General features: G+C 41.5%; 1 protein-coding gene across 1 annotated transcript in view; it reads left to right on the top strand.

The window, feature by feature from the left end:
• Window positions 1-16,009, top strand: part of GFPT1 (glutamine--fructose-6-phosphate transaminase 1) — a 35,494-nt gene extending 19,485 nt beyond the window's left edge. Inside the window, exons 8-21 of the mRNA XM_010563032.1 lie at window positions 534-595; window positions 1,379-1,458; window positions 2,375-2,428; window positions 5,219-5,324; window positions 6,599-6,762; window positions 7,355-7,450; window positions 7,777-7,874; window positions 9,033-9,153; window positions 11,091-11,248; window positions 13,188-13,302; window positions 13,593-13,720; window positions 14,442-14,609; window positions 14,921-15,082; window positions 15,717-16,009. Of these exons, the coding sequence (XP_010561334.1) occupies window positions 534-595; window positions 1,379-1,458; window positions 2,375-2,428; window positions 5,219-5,324; window positions 6,599-6,762; window positions 7,355-7,450; window positions 7,777-7,874; window positions 9,033-9,153; window positions 11,091-11,248; window positions 13,188-13,302; window positions 13,593-13,720; window positions 14,442-14,609; window positions 14,921-15,082; window positions 15,717-15,761 (1,557 nt within the window). The 3' untranslated portion in view covers window positions 15,762-16,009. The remainder of the gene's footprint in view (window positions 1-533; window positions 596-1,378; window positions 1,459-2,374; window positions 2,429-5,218; window positions 5,325-6,598; window positions 6,763-7,354; window positions 7,451-7,776; window positions 7,875-9,032; window positions 9,154-11,090; window positions 11,249-13,187; window positions 13,303-13,592; window positions 13,721-14,441; window positions 14,610-14,920; window positions 15,083-15,716) is intronic.
• Window positions 16,010-18,993: the final 2,984 nt, after the last annotated feature.

The following is an 18,993-nucleotide window of genomic DNA, read 5'->3' as shown; positions in this document are numbered from 1 at the left end:
CGGTTCTTACCGAGGTGTGTGCAGGAACAGGATCCACTGGCAACTTGCCTCTCGTCCCAGAGCACCTTGTTTGGGAGACAGTTTTTCAGTGATTTTTCCCTGGCAGGAGCTGTAGTAGGAACAGACCAAGAACACGTTTTGCTGGCAGGCTGTGGTGGCTCACCTGTATGTTTGGTGGCACCACGACACCTGAGCAAACGCCCCAAAGCTTTGGCGCTTCTTTTAGCAGGTCTTTGCCTTTGCACATCGCCTCACTGCACTCTGAACTAACACGGGGGTGCTTGCACGGGTAGCCAGTGATGTCCAAGTGCAGTGTCGGGGAGTTCGGAAGACTCATTAAGTGGTTGAGGAGGAGCTACCCAGGCTCAGGGGAGGGACTCCATCCCAGAATGCGGTGCCTGGAGCTTCTGGTTGTTCTGGAGACGGCTGTGAAGCCTTCTGTTCAGTATCTCTTGTTCAGAGAAACACGGTCCTGAAATGGTGGCCCAGGCCGCAAATGAAGGGTTAAACAGTTTGTATTTCTCTTGTTCCAGGAAGGTGCTTTTGCCCTTGTGTTCAAAAGTGTTCATTATCCTGGTCAAGCAGTTGGTACCCGGTGAGTATTGCTGTGGGAAAGAACATTCTTGTTGCACCCTATATGTCGCTTGTTTTGGTGTGTCCCCCCCCAAGTTAGGAGACAATGGGGTAGCTGTTGTTCTCGTCACACTGTATATGCTGGGGTGAGGCTAGCTGTTGTTTCTCATTCTTTCTCTTGTTTTCCATTTGTCATAACAGAAAATTCCCCAAAATTATTTGAAAATGGCTTAGTGACCACCTGTATCACAACTCGTCTGGAACAGCTCTTTTTTTTTTTTGTAGATTCTGGTTGTGAGAGATTTGAAAGGAGATGGTTTTAACTTTGTATTTGCCGTTGTGGCAGTATTTGGGCAAGTCCTCTGTTGGACTTGAAGCTGGGCCAGCCTGGTGTTCAGGTTTTCTACTCCACTTCTAAACATCAGCATCGGTCGGGTTGGTTTAACCATACACGTGCCTAGCACAGGTTTTGAATTTCGATGCCGATAGCTGTTTGTAGATACGTACAGTGAGCAATAGCCAGCATGTTCCTGGTTCCAGTGTCCATGGGATTGCAGTACTCTTGCACAGTTGCGGCTAAATTTGAGACTGATTCCTTGTGTCCTTGCATTGTGTTTATTTGGAGATTCTTTCGCTCTGTCTTGTGGCCTCCCATGTTTGCAGCACCAACAACTGATCTGGGAGGAGCTCACTCTGTTTTAGTTCAGTTCGGTTGCTGTGCTGGAGAATAACAGTCCCTTCAGGTCGGGTGTCAAGGTGATGAATCTTCAGGTGCTGAGGGCTGTAACTCAATGTCTTCTTGCAGGCGAGGCAGCCCCCTGCTAATAGGAGTGCGCAGCGAGCACAAGCTCTCCACCGACCACATCCCGATACTCTACCGAACGGGTAAGTGTGAGCACCCCCTTCCCCAGAGGAACCACGGTCCAGTCACACTCAGACCAATGTACAAGCATCAGAGTTTTGCAAACAGTTGCGTGCTTTGGAATACACATAACACTTTTAAACTTTCATCTATAGATTCAGTCGTTACAAAAAAGAGATTTTTTTAAAGTAAGTTTTTAACCTCATGCTATACCATCATATACCTCAAGTTAGTCTCTAGTTTTATAATCAAAGCTTTAATGTCCAGAGGTTGCATGGAAAACACATCTTAATGCAGTAGAATAGAATAAAATAGAATAGAAAGAACAGTTCAGTATAGTAAAGTTAACAGTATAGTTAAACTTAGCTATTTAAGTTTCTGTGTGGCATGTTGGCATTCGTGGACTTGCTTGCTTTCAAGAACAAAACTGACTGTGTGTTGAAGGCTATAGGTGCTTCACTATCACAAACCTTTCCCCCACCCACTCAACATAATTTTTCAAAAGCAGAATGCTGTTAGCCTTTGTGTGGCAATCTATATTTATGTTGTCTGTCCATCTTTCTCTCACACCTGTGTTTTACTACTGTAGACACATAGTTGCACCCTTGAAAATGAAAAGTGGCTAAGAATTATCCCATAATTTAGCATTGTCAGAGGAGTCTGAACCCGTTCAGTTACTGGGCACTGGACTAGTTCTCTAAGCACTGCAGTGATCAAAAGGACTTACTGTCACAGTATGTCATACTACTTCCTAACGGTGTTGCTAACGATAGCTTGCTGCAATGTAACATGAAGAACCAGTCCCGGTAAGCTTCATCTGTGTTTACTCTTGGTTGATGTTGGGTAATTAGCAGTAATCCTGAATGTATGTATGTAATGCTTCCCCCCCCGATTATCTGAAGTTTGTTTGTTGTTTTTTTTTCCCAATTACACTTTCAGCTGTACAATCTATGGATCATTCTTTTGATGGAATATCCATAAAAATGGAGGAAGGTGCCTACCAGTGAAAATCTAATACTTGAAATTTCAGACAAATCATCCAGTTCCTTAGGAAATGAATCATGAATAAGACATATGCATTGTCTCTTTAATATGTGGTTATTGCTTTCTGTGTAGTGTAGTGAAACAAGTGGGATAATCAGAATTCCTTCTTGGTAGAAACACTATGAGCAACACACAGAAAAATCCACCCATCAGTGCACCCATCCCATTTCAAATATTCTGACATAATGCTCAGTGTATCTGCAAAATTGATGACTTAGTGCAGGTTGTCCAGAGTGCTCCCTGCAGCTCTGATTACAGAAGGAAACAGTAAATTACTGTAAAAAAAGCCAAAACAAAACAAGAGTGAAACCCTGTTAGGAGGTTGCTAATAATCCTAATGAAAGCATTCTCCAAAATTCCTTCTGGAGTTCAGATTGTCAAAGAGCTACATTCTCCCTCCTGATCATAGTGTGAATCTGAATTGCAGCTTCTGGTAGAAGCAGTAAGGTTGACCCTGAGGCTGGAACTTAGTTCCCTTTGCTCATTTATCAGGGTAAACCATTTTTAATTCACATTAAGTACTTAATTTTTTTGAAGGCTAACCCATCACATGTGATGAACTAAGTTCACATCTGAAGCCGGAGAGCACTTTTCTCTAAGAGGAAAGGATCTGATTCTTAGCTACTCTAAATAAATGTGATTCCACCTTCAGCAGACAGTGGCTTCGGGCGCTGACAGCTCAGTGGGTGAAATTGGTGCTGCTGGAGGAGAAACAAACCTGTTTGTCGAAAGGTGAACTATGTCTGTTCTCTGTCAGGAGCTGGTTTACCTGAATCCAAACATTAGGTGAGGTTTTGCTTTTTTTGACCAAAAGTTTCTCTCAAGTCATTGTAAAGTGTTTAGAGTAAAATTTTGAAGTCAGGTTAACCTTAATTCCTTAAAGGTTAACCTTTAAGAACCAAAGTCCCTCAGCTGTCAGAGGCACTAGGGCTTTTCTGAAAAATTGACACCCCCCCCCATTTTACTGTACCTGTGTTAATTCTCTGTGGTGTCTCCATTCTTTGATTTAGAAGGCAAGAGATTAAAAGATTACTTCTGTGTTGCTTCTAAATTCTAGTTAATGGGAGGTAGGTGCTGTAGAGCAACAATCCAGGTTTTTCATACATAAACGGACAATCTATGGGCAAATCCGTAGATAACGTAACAGCCATCGTTGGCCGATAATACTCACAGTAACTTTCCAACCACTCCTTGGTGAGACAGATGTACAGTGCAAGTGTATGTGCACAATAAGACCACGTTCTGGTTATAAGCTCAGTGTAGAATCTGTACCACAGGAAAGCAATGCAACATAATAAAGTCAATGCAGAGAAGTGTTCTATTTTGAGAAACAAAATTTGCATGTTTTGATCAAGTATGGGTGTTTCTGTTGGAGAACGGCCGCTAACACCTTTGCTCTGTCCTTTCTGAACAACAAATCAGTCTGTCCTGTCTCAACAACAAAGGAGTTGTTTTCCTCATTTACTGACTTAACTGAAGCAGAGAGCTCTAAATTGTTGGCTGAGTGGAACCTTCTTATTATCAACATGAAAGCAGTATTTTTTCTTTATGTTTTCATCTGCAGACGTATAAATCTAAACATCATGAGCTCTACTTACATCACTGAATCAGATCGGTATCCAATCACCAATAGGTGAAACAACATTAGAGCTTATGGAATAAATATTTAAGAGTAACTTCAATGTTGTTATTCTTCAGCAATAATCACATTTTACTAGATAAGCTGATAAATCCTCCCCCACCCCTTACCATACTGTGCACAATGACTGGTAAATCATTTTGTTCGAGGTCAGTGCTGAGCAGTAGGTGTTTTGGTCCTCATCTGCATTCCTGATGTGCTTCGCGACTGAGAAGTATTTTCTGCAGTTAAAGAGGAGGCGGAGGATTAGAGAGTATTGGGAATTGCCAGAGTGCCTCCGAAAGGATCCCTGGTGAAACACTGAGCTTTTTTAAAGGCTTAGTACAAGTTTTTCAGAAGTTGACTCTTAGTTCTATGTCCTTCAGTACACCTAGATACTTCCCTGGCAATAGCGTAAGACTTGCAGCAGTTTACCAGCTGTACAATTTTTGGATTAGAATGAGGTGGTTGTATTTGATAGCTCAGGAACAACGCCGAGTACTTAATCATGGATTTCCTGACCTGTGCCTGAACACATGAGCTCAGCCAGACAAAAATAGGTTTGAGTTACATCTGCTGGTGCTCAGTGGAACAGTGTGGTTGCACAGGTGGCAGCTCTGAAAGAATTTCCCCAGTGCTGATAATAACTGACAAAGAGCAATCCTGCTTGATATCTCCAAGCCTCAGGAAAGTTAGTGAAACAGGAGCATGGGAGAAACTTCAAATGGTAAACAGGGCAGATTCAACTGGGAAAATGTGGGTAAATGTGACTGCTCATAAAGCAGCTTGAATTCGCTTCTCCTAGTGGAGCCACAGATAAATTTTCATTTGAATTTTTACTGGTATTTTCCTCTAAACTTAAAACTGCGCTACATTACGCTTGCGGACTTAATTTGAAAGCACGTAAAAACCTTGCAAGCAAACTGAGACAGGGCACAAAAATACGGGTGCTAGTATGCTGCCCTCTTCCATTGTCGCCGCTCAATTTACTGTGACCACCCTCAGTGATGAAAATAGTGCTTCATGTTGGTACTTGCCTTGGGACTTCTGGTGGGGACTGACATTGCAGCTGCGTTCCAGATTTGTCAGTATGTGCGGTACCTAATCCTTGTGTCTTCCAGGTAAAGACAAGAAGGGAAGTTGCAACCTGTCTCGTGTTGACAGTACCACCTGCCTTTTCCCCGTTGAGGAGAAAGCTGTGGAGTACTACTTTGCTTCTGACGCTAGGTAATGTTTTTCAGTATCTTCTAGTGTATATAAAAATATCCTGTTTAAAGCTGAGGCCTTGAACAAGAGGTGGGGAGGCTGTGGTTTCTTTATGAATAAAGTAAATTATGTCTATGTGGCCATTATTTTACAAACATTAACTAGTTACCGTATGCAGCTCTGAAAGAGAGGGAGGTGGATTAGGTGAGAGTTCCTGTTAAAGAAATGAACACTCGCTTTGGAATAGCGGTGTTATCCTTCTTCAAGCCCATCTGTTGATAAGATTTCTGAGGTGAGTGGTAGGAAACCTGAGAGAGTACTGACCTAAATTTAACAGGATAGATGCTAATTATCAGGAGGATTGTGTTGATTCTCCAGGGATCTCTGCACACGTGCAATTCCGTTATCATCAAAGGTGGCTTACTTTAATCCCAGTGGAGGGAGGAAAGACCAACTTGACAGCAGCCTTACCAGAGCTATTGGTTTTCTCTGTATTAGGGAAATGAATGCTTGTTCCAGAAACATAAAAAAACTGCTGTGGTTGACTTCTGCAGCTCTTCTCGTCAGAGCATTTTGGAGAGTCTTAGGACACCCCAATGTGTTCTGATTTTAGAGAGCTTTTCAGTGACTTGCCCAAGGTCAGAACAAAAGCTACTAAAATAGGGAGCTGATGTATTTCAGTACAGCTTGCCTTGTTCAACTAAGAGAGAGTACAGACTAAAACCTGGCCAAAGATTTTAAACCCCACTGGTAATTTCGATACTGACGTTCCCCAAGTAAACTGCAGGCAGGGAAGGTATTCAATAGTACCTAAATCTTGGAGTGCTTCTAAACAGATCTCAGAGCACTTTAACAGGTGGCCAGGCTGTCCCCAGTTTTACAGATGGGGAAAATGAGATGCAGGGAGGGGCAGTGGCTTATCACTGGAAAAACCAAGAAAGGAATCTGCACCTGTAGTTGAGCACCCTGTGTGCTAGGGCAAATTACTGTCTTCCTGACTTCCACTCTCTAGCTCCTAACGGTTAGATCACATTGCTGCACATGCAGCTTTGAGGAATTCATAGTTTCTTCTTAAAGCAGGCACTGAAATTAATAATGAGGTAGGTGGAAAAAATCCAGTTATATTGGCAGTGTGGAAATGTACTTTACAGTGCTCCTCTTATTTTAAAAGAAATTCCATTGAAATGAGTAACTTTCTTGAATCAAAAGCTGTATGTCGGATTATAAATAGGGCTGTTGCCCTCATCTTCCTCTGAAGAATAACGTCTTATGGCAAATGGTGTATTCTTTTATAGTGCTGTCATTGAGCATACCAACAGAGTGATTTTCCTTGAAGATGATGATGTAGCAGCTGTGGTTGATGGCCGTCTTTCCATCCACCGGATTAAACGCACAGCAGGCGATCACCCCGGACGTGCTGTCCAAACTCTGCAGATGGAGCTTCAGCAAATTATGAAGGGTAAAATCTTCTGAATGTCACCTGTGTAGATGCACGGGTCCTCCTCGGACTCACAGAATAAGTCAGGTTGAAAAAGACCTCTGGAGATCATCTAGTCCAATCCCCATGTTAAGAGCAGGGCCGAGTAGATCAGAGTGTTAACGGGCCTTGTTTAGTTGAGTTTGGAGTATCTCCAAGGCCAGAAATCCACAGCCTGTCTGAGCACCTGTTTCAGTGCTTTACTACCCTCATGGTGAAAAAAGTCCTTACATCTATCTAATGGGACTTTCCCTCTAGCTGCTAACACCATAATGAGGAGAACTGTGGGGCTGAGGATTTTGCCTCCTGCTTGGGGGCATCTGTTTTGCCCAAGATTGATCCCTAGCAGGCTTGCCATTCCAGATCTGACCCTTCCTTGACATGTTTTAGTAACTTGAATCGAGCTCTCATGATGAGCTGATGCTTTGGCAGAAAAATAATAATTTCTGACTGGTAACTGGCCTGTTAGTGACTCTGGTCCAAGCTTTTCCCTATATACATAGGGAAAATGTAAATTACCAGGAGGTAATTTAAAGTGTTCTCATTTTTTTTTGTTTCTTCCTTTCTTTTGTAGGTAACTTCAGCTCATTTATGCAGAAGGAAATTTTTGAGCAGCCAGAATCTGTCGTTAATACGATGAGAGGAAGGGTCAACTTTGATGACTACACTGGTAACTGAGATTAAGCCTCCTTTATTTTTGACAGCTCAGTATCTAGTAGTTACTCAGAGTAGTTATAGAGGAGGAAGCAGGTGATGACATGGGAGATTAAAACATGCTGGTGTAAGATGATGTGTGTGTCTCACAGGGAGTGCTTCCAGAATTACATGCGCTGGTGGCAAGATTACTTTTTGTGATTTTTTTTTTTTTTTTTTTTTTTTTTTTTTTTTTGCAAAGTGGTTGATGGAGACTGTAACACGATGTGTGCTAGCACCAGTAGTCTTGAGAATTTCTGCTACCTGGCCAGCCTAATTTTTTTCTCTGAATCTTGCTTACAGTAAATCTTGGTGGGTTGAAGGATCACATTAAGGAGATTCAGAGGTGTCGTCGTTTAATCCTTATTGCTTGTGGGACAAGTTACCATGCTGGAGTTGCAGTAAGTGGTCAGTCTTGGTCTGTTTGTGAACTGTAGCTTGAACTGAACAGTGGGCACAGTACTGCATGTGTCAAGCAGGTTAAGGATTGATTTAAGGTTAAGACTGAGCAAGTGCACACTGATGAATGAAGACCCTTCTGACAGCTGCGTACACCAGACTTTCAATTCACCAGCAACAGCAGTAGGAAATAAAAGCCGAAGAACTTGATTACTTAGGAAAATGTTGCCTGTGACTGTCATTGCTACGGAATGCTTTAAAAAACAAAACCTGCTCTGTCATAAAGGACAGTTGGCAGGGGAAGAGACAACGCAAGAGCAGAATGCAAATGCTGCAGCAAGGTAGGGACTGCTGTGAGCCAGACAGGATTTCCTCCTTTGCTATGTACGCCGACAGCGATGGCACCTGCTTAGAGATATCTCTGTGCTTGCCCAGTACAGTGAAGAGGTTTCACTTGGTTCCTTACGGAAGTACTGTCTGTGTGTACAGCCAGCATGTGATTTTTGTTTCGTCAAGGCCTGACGTAATCGTCGGTTAAAACACGATGGCTGTAGATGAAGCCTTTCTAGATTGTAGCTTGGCAGCCCATAATGTTGCAATTAAAAGTACTCCACAACTTCACAGAGGAATCCTTTAGCTTCTCTCAGAAATGCTGCAAAACACAGCTATGTTCACTGATTTACAAGGACCAGAAAAGAAAATTTGTGTTCATCTTGGCCAGCTCTGTAAGATAATGTTAACAGTAATCCATCGACTAGCCAAAACAAGTTTCTGGCTTGGCCTGGATGCAGGTGGTGTTTTCTGAGTTCTTCAGTAATACAAGTTATGGTACGATAGGAGGACACCCTGTATTATATAATATCTACGTAGTATTATGTAATAAGTAAGACTTATTTAAGAACAGTCTGTGTGTGAGGGAGGAGTTGGCCTCAGGCTTTTTGTGGTGCCAAAAGCAGGGTTGCTTTTCACGGGGGTAGTTGTGTGACTTGAGAATGGGTATACTGAGTAATTAAAATATAATCTAGCAGTAATTTTCAAATGGTATTTTGATAGTAATATTTTCCAGTGTATGGCAATTGGAAGGTTTTTTTCGTACTCCAAACACTGGGGTTTTTAAACACGATGTAACATGTTAACTTTCTGACATCTCCTGTTACCAGACCCGTCAGGTTCTGGAAGAACTGACTGAATTACCGGTTATGGTTGAACTAGCCAGTGACTTCTTGGACAGAAACACCCCTGTCTTCAGAGATGATGTTTGCTTTTTCCTCAGCCAGTCAGGTATGGTCTCGCTTTACCACCCACTCACTCCCTTCTTTCCTGTAAATGTTAGCTTGGGAGGGAAAAGGCAGCAGGGCCAAATTCTTGTGCCTGCCTGTAGGATTGCATGTGGTACGCGTGAGAGAAGAAATTGGCATACACATACTAGAAATGGGGAAAAAATAGAGTGGCTCTCCTCCTGTCCATCTGCGTGCTGGGGCAGGATTTTGTTCAGCTGAGTCTTACATATGGTAACAGTAGTTTTGTTTCCTTTCTCTGTGAGGAAATATTCCATCAATCAACAGACTAAAAAAAGTTACTGAGCTCTGGGTACAGGCAACTCGATAGTTTCTTTTGAATAGTTTTAGGTCTGTAGTTAAAGCACTACCAAATACTGAGCTCTACGGTAGATTGAGTCTATAAAAGAATTGAAACTACTACACACAAGTATCAAAAAATATAACAACTTGGGAATGGAATACCAGATAAAAGACACACTTAGGGATAAAAAAAAAAAAAGCAGTGATGTATATCGCATTCAAAATATTTTCAAGGACAACTGCAGTGTGAAACTACAGTATCTTTTTTCCTCTTAGTTGCATTTACCTCTGTAGGTTTTTGTACTTATCTTCAGCTTTGATACCAAAACTACTCGTTACTTTTTCTCCATAGGTTAAAATACTCTTTTGGTAGCAATTTTTTCTTCTCAGTATCAAGTAATTCAGAATATCCTCTCTTTGTAGGGGGCTCATGTTCAAGTTTTCCCTGGGTTTTCTGAATACACATGCAGATGCTGCTTCTTCCCCTTAGAAACTTTCCTGCCCCAATCTAACAGGGAACATGACTGAGGACACTAGGGGATGCATCTTTCCCCTGAAGTGTTGGATGTGGCAAGCTAACAAAGATTTCCCTGGAACCTGAGCTTGGTTATCAGGCAATACAAAACCAAGTAAATACTGAGCTCAAATAACCCCAGTTCCCCCCACCCATAAATCTGTTTTTCCAGCCTTAGATTCCCACCCTACACAACTTGCCTTAAGCAGTGCAGTATGCAGAGCAGTTTTTATGCATTGGTGTACTGCAGGAGAGGTGTACCAAACTAACCTTGGGAGTTTTTGTTCTCTCTTGTCACCTTACATGTGCAGGAGTACTCAAAAGAGGTATGTCCTTTTAGGACAAAAGCAAACTGGTAACACTAGATGGAATACACAGTAGCTTCTATTTCTAGTCCCATCTCTGCAGCTCAGCTGGCAAGCAGCACTGCTGGGATCTTCAGTGCAAGGTTTCCTCCCTGCCGCCATATTCATTTAAACCAACTTTTTCTGCTTCCTTTATATCTAGTGTTTTTTAACATTAAGTGAAGTCTTGATCTAAGCCAGCTTGTGTTTGCGTAGAGCAAACAACTTTGAACAGGGATCATTAGTTTTAGACATAACATCTTTGATAACAGATTTTGCAAGCTCTTGTGTTGTTGGTAAGCACCATCAGCCAAACAATTCCATGAGTTTCAGTGGCAGTAAGGTGGTGGGTGGACTCCAAAGGCTAGCTGTAACTTAATGCCATTGCATCCACTGTATGCTTCAGCTGGGTTATGTCCAGATATCCCCAATACATGTTTTCCCCCCACCCTGCTCTGCCCCAGGTGAATTTTTATTAACCAGGAGAAGAAAGTAAGTTGTTTGTGTTAAAGAAGACACACTTGAACTGCCTTTTTTAAACCATAGCAGAATACTGACTTTGCCTCACACCAAATACTGTTGTTAGGTTTTGTGTTTTCTGGATTTCACAGTCTTTGTTCTAGGGTTAAACCACAGTGTGCCGGGGATGGAATAACTACTAACTCCTTTGACTTGCAGGCAAATACAAACCTCTTGAGATTCTGTTTGGGAAATCGCTGCAATTCTACATCTGCAGTAACCGATACTGAACTGCAGCATTGTCAATACCTGTTTTTTCAGGTGAGACAGCAGATACTTTGATGGGTCTTCGGTACTGCAAAGAGAGAGGAGCCTTAACCGTAGGAATAACTAACACAGTTGGCAGCTCTATATCACGAGAGACAGATTGTGGGGTCCATATCAATGCAGGACCAGAGATTGGGGTTGCCAGTACCAAGGTAAGTCATAAATTTATAGACCTCACTGATGATGATTATTGTTACTGAAATTTCTCCTGAAGGTGTTGGCTATATCATGGGTCCTCTGTTAAATGCTCCCTTTTTACCAGTTGCTATTGACAGTTGTGTAGTTAATGACCATGTGCCCAGCAACACTCTTCATTTTCTTTTTCTTGTATTGTGCAAAGGGCTTTTTTTTTTCTTTTTTTTGTAAACAAAATATTATGAAGGAAGCAATATTAAACATTGAAAGCAAAGGGGTCTCGGAGGAAAGAACTCCCCAAGAGACAAGAATTCTCTCCTCTTTGCCATCATTTGTCTTGAGGGGCAGACTCAGCTGAAACTAAGGTCTAAAGATAAAAAAAGAAATGAAAAGACAAGATTATGGAAACTTTGACCACATATAACTGCCCTTAATGGCACTGCTTTACTAAAGAAAGTGTGATATTAAAACTATACTTTCAGCAAGTGGGGGAATGGTCTTTTACAGAAAACCAGTATTTATGCCCACCTAACAGAATTACTCTGTGGCTGATGCATCTGGCTACATGTGATACAGTATAAAATGACTTGCTTTGCTGCATTTCATTTTGATGAAGTGCTTCTGCATGGTGAAATCTGCTTTGATTTAGTTATATTTAGAGGCGAGATGATGTCAATCTGTTACATAAATTCAGCCAAAAACCACATTTGAGTTTAATAGTTCACTGGGGAATTTGATCATGGAAAATTCATGAGTCTCTTACAAGAAACTCTTGAACGAGTTGTTTGTCCCTGGGTTGTTTTCACGTAGCCAACATTACAGTTTGGAGATAACTGAAAATGGCATTTTCTCTCTGGTGATGTGGGGAGTTACCAAAGTTGTGCATATATGAAATACAAACTTGAAAAGATTCTGCCCTAAGGTTGCCCAGAACTTCATTCTGAGAACATAATATAAACAACCCAAGCACTGTTAGCGCAACGGCTTAGTGCTCTCTACTTCCATAACCGTCAACTGCACCAAAACAAAGTAGATCGCGTTCCATATCAAACTCTGCTAGCCAGCATAACTGAAGCTTTTCTAGATTCCTTCAGAGCTATATAAATCTCCTCCAATATGACAACATGAAAGTTTGTTTGATCGTTGTTTAGGGAGGGACAGAAATACTATGAACCTTAATCTTATTTCTAAGCAACTTCAATCCCAGGCTGGCACCACAGACCATTTAATAACGTTTGTCTTGTAAGGACTTCAGAGGCTAGACTTTGCAATAGCTGCTTGATACTGTGCCTCAGATGTTTTTGTGAATAGAATTGCCCTGACTTGAGCACTAATTTCACGTGCCTGTGCAGTTGTTCTTCTGCAAAGTCAGTGATAGCAGTCACTATGGTCTTTTAGACAATATGGAACCTTACCAAGGTGAAGAGTTCAGACTCTGTTCTTAAAGAAGGGGAGTGGGAAATCACTTACATTTTCGGCTGCCTTTGTGTTCCTTGAATGTGGTCCAGAAAAATTTCAGCTAGCTGACTTGTGATGGCCAGATGTTAGTGGTGGGCTTCCACTGTACAGCTCCAGTTAACAGATCTGCATGTCTTCAGTGTTTTCAGCATTTACTTGCAGTAAAGAAGGACACAGGTATGGTCACAAAACAGGATTTAATAGTCGCCATGGAATCTTAGAAATACTCCATTTTGCTTGTTGTATCTTAATCTCTTGGAGTATAAGGAGATCATGCCATCGTATGCCTCCATTTGAGATTTGCTCAAATGAGATTTGCCCTGTGAATTTCATGTTCATCTTTGCTACTTAATTGGAATGAAAGCTGCCATTCAGTATCATGTTAAGAATAAAGTCAATAACTAGTCTAAGGATTTTATGTAGTAGGTGACAGCTGTTTGGTTACTGTTGTAATGATGTGTTTTCTCTCTCTTCCCCCCCCTCCTCCCCCCTTATTAGGCCTATACCAGCCAGTTTGTCTCTCTGGTGATGTTTGCTCTGATGATGTGTGACGACAGAATTTCTATGCAGGAAAGGCGCAAGGAAATCATGCGTGGTCTAAAGGGACTGCCAGGTAGGAAACTGCTGCATTTATTGCATCTCACCAAGCGAAACTCAATAGCACAGATGAACTTTGCTTTGAAAGACCAAGGGGATCAGATATATGCAACGTGGCTATTGGCAATAACTTTTGCAACCACGTTCTCTCGAACGTCTTCAGACCACTAAATTGGACTACTAAAACACTGAGTCCAATTTTTATGCAAGTTACTGCTATCTGTGTATATGAAGTATAAACAGTATGTATAGTTTGAGAGGCACAAGCATATAAGCACACACAACCTGAATTCTCTTTCCTTCTAGACTTAATTAAAGAAGTGCTGAGTATGGATGATGAGATCCAGAAGCTAGCCACAGAGCTATACCATCAGAAGTCTGTTCTCATCATGGGACGTGGCTACCATTACGCTACATGTCTTGAGGGAGCTTTGGTAAGAGATTTCTTTATTTAAAGCTGGTTCAAACACACTTAGCTATGGGCTTCAGATTTCTGCACAGGAAACGACGCATGGCTACAAGTTGTTTTAAAAGCAGCTAACAGCTATGGTGTGGTGGCTGACATACTGGCTCAAATAGCTAAAACTCACCCTAACACTGCTGAGACTGCCACTTAAAGATACCCAAGTCACACGTTATAGTGGGTTGAAAGGATGTGTTTTCCACATTCACACTGGGAATGCTTTACTGTGACAGTCTGGGCACCCTAATTAAATCAGTTCTTTGAACTGTTGGTGTGGCATTTCCATGAACGCTCAGCATCCAAAACTGAGCATGTATTTTCTAGAACCATATATTGCAGTTTTTACGTTTGAGGAGATTCCTGGTGTTGTAAGTGCTGTCACCCACTGACGTGCAAACACATCCTCTTTGCGTTTGCCTGCCCAGTTCAAGACTGTGATGATAGATATGTTGGCTGATGGTAAATCATAAGGCCTGTGGTAGGTTTGGTGTTAGAACTGTAAGTGTTGATGGCCTGCAAGCAGCTCAGCCCAGATGCACAACTTTGATCTAGGTTTTCAGGCTGGCTTGTCAACTTATTGGATCTGAGGAGAGCCAGAACGTGTTATTACAAAGTTACAAATAAAGTGGAGGTGGTTAAGAAAAATTACAAGTTTGCCCAAATCTCTACAAATGATTTTTTTCCCCATCTAGAAAATCAAAGAAATTACCTACATGCACTCTGAAGGGATATTGGCAGGTGAGCTGAAGCACGGCCCTCTCGCGCTGGTGGACAAACTCATGCCCGTCATCATGATCATCATGAGAGACCATACGTATGCCAAGTGCCAGAACGCTCTCCAGCAGGTCATTGCGCGGCAGGTAAGTACCTGCAAAGTGCATCAGAAATGTTTGGGTTTAATATAAAAACAGTTTACAGGGCGTGCAAACTATTTGCTTTAGTGTTACTGCCTAAAACATGAATTCAGTAGATATTCTGGGCATCTCAAGAGCAGTTTTGCAGAAGCCAAGTGTGGTTTGTCTATCCCTTAAAATATGCTACAGGGATGCCCATGGGGTGTTAAGCTGTTTTGTTCTAAATTAAGTAAAAAGTTCTTGCCACTGGTGCTCTGAACAGAAGTGGAAAAGAACCTTCCAGACCTGTTTTTCTTCAACATTTCCCTTTGTTGCAGGGGCGACCTGTCGTGATTTGTGATAAGGAAGACATCGAGACAATTAAGAACAATAAGAGAACAATCAAAGTTCCCCATTCAGTGGACTGTCTGCAGGGGATCCTGAGCGTTATCCCCCTTCAGCTTCTGGCTTTCCATCTTGCAGTTCTCAGAGGATACGATGTAAGTACAGTACTCCTTCCCTTCTGCACTCGTGTTTGCTATCTACAGATCTGGAAAAGATGCTTTGGGGGATGTCGGAAGCCTGCAGGGGTTGTCTGTATAATTGCTTGAGCTACTGGAATGACCAGGTTAAATGGTAAACCTGGCAATTACAGAAGCTTGTCGTGAACAAAACCTGAAGGCAGTCTAGTACACTTGGCTGAGTCTTGTGCAGTTTGAGTTTGGACATGTGTCTGTTTTCCGGTATGAGCGTACAGTTTCCGGAGGGCTGGTAGGAATATGAAAGGAAGGTAACAATCCACAGAAGAATATGTGAAAAATGGAGTCTGTTTGTGTTAGGTATTTGATCTTAATACAGACACTGGCCTCTACCTTTTATCACAGTGACCTTTTATCATTTGAGCACTGTAACAACATAGACTAAAGGGACTAACTCCTTAGTTCCTGACAGTGGAGTTGTTAACAATTGAGGTTTATGGACTTTTTTTGCACAGATAGTCCTAAATCAACAAGAAAATATGTTCAATCGTTTTCAATTTTAAACGCAGAACAAACGTTCCACACATGACAAAGTTATACACAAAGAAAGTGTGTAAATACTCACAAGCATGTTCTTTCTCCTCCCTCTCTGCAGGTTGATTTTCCAAGAAATCTGGCCAAGTCCGTAACTGTAGAGTGAAAGATCATCTGAATCATAGGGGCAAAGGGGAATTAAATGAAAGACTTTTTTTGGTACCAAAATAACTTGATTTTAAAGTCCCCTAGGTAAATCTTATTTTGGTAAATCACTGTTTGTGTATAAGATCACCATAATTCCATTACATTAGTGATTGTCAAATTGATTCCACATGCTATGTCAATAGCTTTGGGGTTTTTTGAACAATAGACTTCCATGAAAGATGTTTAAATGGTTTTCTTTAAAGATTACTGAGTCTTCTAGGTAAGGGGCCCTCCACTTTACTTTAAGATAATGTCGTTGTTTCTTATCCGGTGTGGCTCATTCCAATTGTTGATGAGAAACCATTGAATGAATTACCTGTCATGCTCTGAGGCAGCGAAGCAGGATACCAGAATATACAACTGGAACAAGAGCTGTTACTGGTCATGCTTGTGCAGATATTTTAACAGCGAACAAAACTGTAAACAAGCATCTGGGGTCAATTTCTGCCTCATGTACAAAAGGGAATTCAACTGACCTGTCACAACCTCCTAAATTTTAGGCACATGGTAAATGTTTTAAGAAAATAACGTTGCTTCAGAAGGATTTTATCTATGCCAAATACCTAGCAAGTGACAATCTCATAGAGTCGGTGGGCCACAACGCACTGTGTAACACCAGCATATACCTGTAGTTGTGCCCATGAAGACAGTGGAACTCACGCCTTCGAGTGTAAATGGAAGCAGTGGCTGACTCAGTACAGATGCTTACCAAAGTGAGGGAAAAGAGGAATATGAACAGTGCTCAGTTTGTGTTGGTGTTTTGTTGTTGCTGTTGGTTTGGTTTTTTTTAAACAAGTAGAAGTCTTCTGTGTTGAGGATTTTTCCCCTTGAACTGAGCACTGAGGCACTATAAACACATCCTAAGCTTTATGCAGGTCACTTACTAGTCTGAAGGCGTAGAAGAATGTTTCTACCTTTTATCTCTCTGGCAGAGATGGCACTAAAGCTCCCTTTCTGAGGCTTACTATGTTAGCCAAAGTCCCTGGTTTATTTAGGAGCAGTTCGTATGTGACTTTTGTCAAATTCAGCTGGTTTAAAATTGGAGGGGATAAAAAAAGGCTTAATAGACACGACAGAAATACATACTTTGGTAATAGTTTTATAACAAGCTTGCAGAGAATCAGAAATTACAGAGAAAATACGCCTTCAAGACTTAACACTGACTTCCTCAAAGTCATTAAAGGGCAGTTAGCTATGTATTTCCAAATGCAAAAAGGTGAATTTCCTACCAGCTTGATGGGTTTTGAATTAGCTTTGCACACACACCTTAAAAAGAAAAACCCGCTACAAGGCGTAAAGCAATGCTTTTGCCAAGTGCTGGCAAATATTCCAGGTCACTTAGTGCCCCCAAAGAATTGCTTTAGCAAATGCAGCGCTTGGGGACTGTCCACTGCCCTTTAAAACCTAGTTCTCCTTGCACAGGATGACTATTGCTAAGCAGCAGCAATCCAGGCTGACTCATAAAATGGAAGATGACTGCTCAAACCGAGGTGTTTCCAAAGGCTATGTCTGTAGCAATTCTACTTCATATAAAACCGCAGTAACTATTTAACTTCAATTCCCTATCAGCTTAAGGCTTAGTTTTATTATGAGAAGGAAATGCTGCCTGCTTGGAAACAGCTTCTCAAAACCAATATATGTACGTTTATTAATACATAGTATTCAGACTATTAATTTAGGAACACATTGTGCTGCCAGTGTCTGTTTAAGAACAAAGTAGTAAATACTGCATTTTATTTATACAGCATTTGCTTATGAGGCACTAACTCATAACAGTTATGTGCCTCTGCCTAAACATGACCAGTAGACTTCCCTGCTTCATTTGAAGATGATACTTGTCCTTAAGGAAAAAACAACGCGTGTTCAACGCTAACAATTTGAAGACAGTTTCTTTTCCTCTTCCTCCCACTCAGCTTGCTTAAGAGAAGAGAAACTGGGCAAACCTTTCACATGAAGGGCTCGAACCAAGGCAGGTTTCCCCCCCATGTGCCTCCCCCCAGCACAACGACATAAGGACTTGCAGTATCACATCCTGTGTTCTCCTTAGCATGGGATCTCATGTGAAAGAACCCTGCCAGAGAATTATTTTAAGATCTTTTTCTCCTATTCCGCTCAGAAGCAGCACGCATTGCTTTTATCTAGCCTTGTACAGATGATTGTCCGCTAGCTTACCCAGTCTCCTAGCAAACAGGATGGTAGACATCCTCCTTAAAATACAAGTTGCTATTCAGTAAAAGTTTGATAATGCAGGCTGTTAAATATTTATGAAAGTAAGTTTGTATACAAAGAGGACCAAAGAACAGGAGTCTAAGTTAGAAATGTAAGTCTGACACTCTCATGTTGGGTGTAACTGTACAGATATTGCTGAGCTATTTGGTTTTATGCTGTGATAGACAAATACGTGTTCTTTGTGATTTAAGGCATTAAAACTCATGACAGATTCTTCATTGTCAGAAGTAAAGGTAGCATTCACCCCCTGCATTCTGCAAGTTGCCAGCAAACTGCCTGAAGCGTACAAAACTGCCTGCCAAAACAGAGGTTTAGTCGCTACTTGCAACTAGGCTGTCGGATGTTGTAATGCTTAATATCAAAGAATGCTGTGGAGCACACTTGCTATGAAGAATTTCTCTGATGAGCATGGTAGGGAATCCGTTAAGCATCTCGTTGTTAATTGCCATGCCTGTGTGAAGTGAGAATGTATAAAGGACTCTTCTTAGCTTTCCTTACCTCATTTTGTCTAGATGTGTTGCATTTTGATGAACAGATGATGTTTCTCTTTTCCTTAGAAAACTTTTAGAATGTCTTGTGATATTTATTAACAGCCAGTCAGTCTTCTGCTCTCCAAAATGAATGTTTTGCTTACTGAGCCAGTAAAATTCCCTCCTTCCTAATTGAGGTGTTTAAAAATTCAGTAGCCCTGTCACTAAAATTGAGCCACAGGTAAATGCAGATAAAGGCCTTTGCCGTTTGGAATAGCAGCTTCCTATTACTGCGTACTTTTGTCAGAATTTATTTTGGTTTCAGTAATGTTTTCCTCATCTATGTCTACAGAGGCTTAAAGGGAAGCACACGCCCATAGGTCTTAGGGTTTTTTAATGACCAAAGACCGGAGAACTTCAGGCTCAGCACATATTTCTGCCCAACAGAACTCAGACAAATTCCACACCGCTAGTAAGGTTATTCCATACACA

This window comes from Haliaeetus leucocephalus, unplaced genomic scaffold (genome assembly GCF_000737465.1).
Source record: "Haliaeetus leucocephalus isolate CR32 unplaced genomic scaffold, Haliaeetus_leucocephalus-4.0 Scaffold162, whole genome shotgun sequence".
In the NCBI taxonomy this organism is placed as follows: Eukaryota; Metazoa; Chordata; class Aves; order Accipitriformes; family Accipitridae; genus Haliaeetus; species Haliaeetus leucocephalus.
The sequence above is the reverse complement of the archived record's forward strand: the minus strand, read 5'-3'. Positions and strand labels throughout refer to the sequence as shown.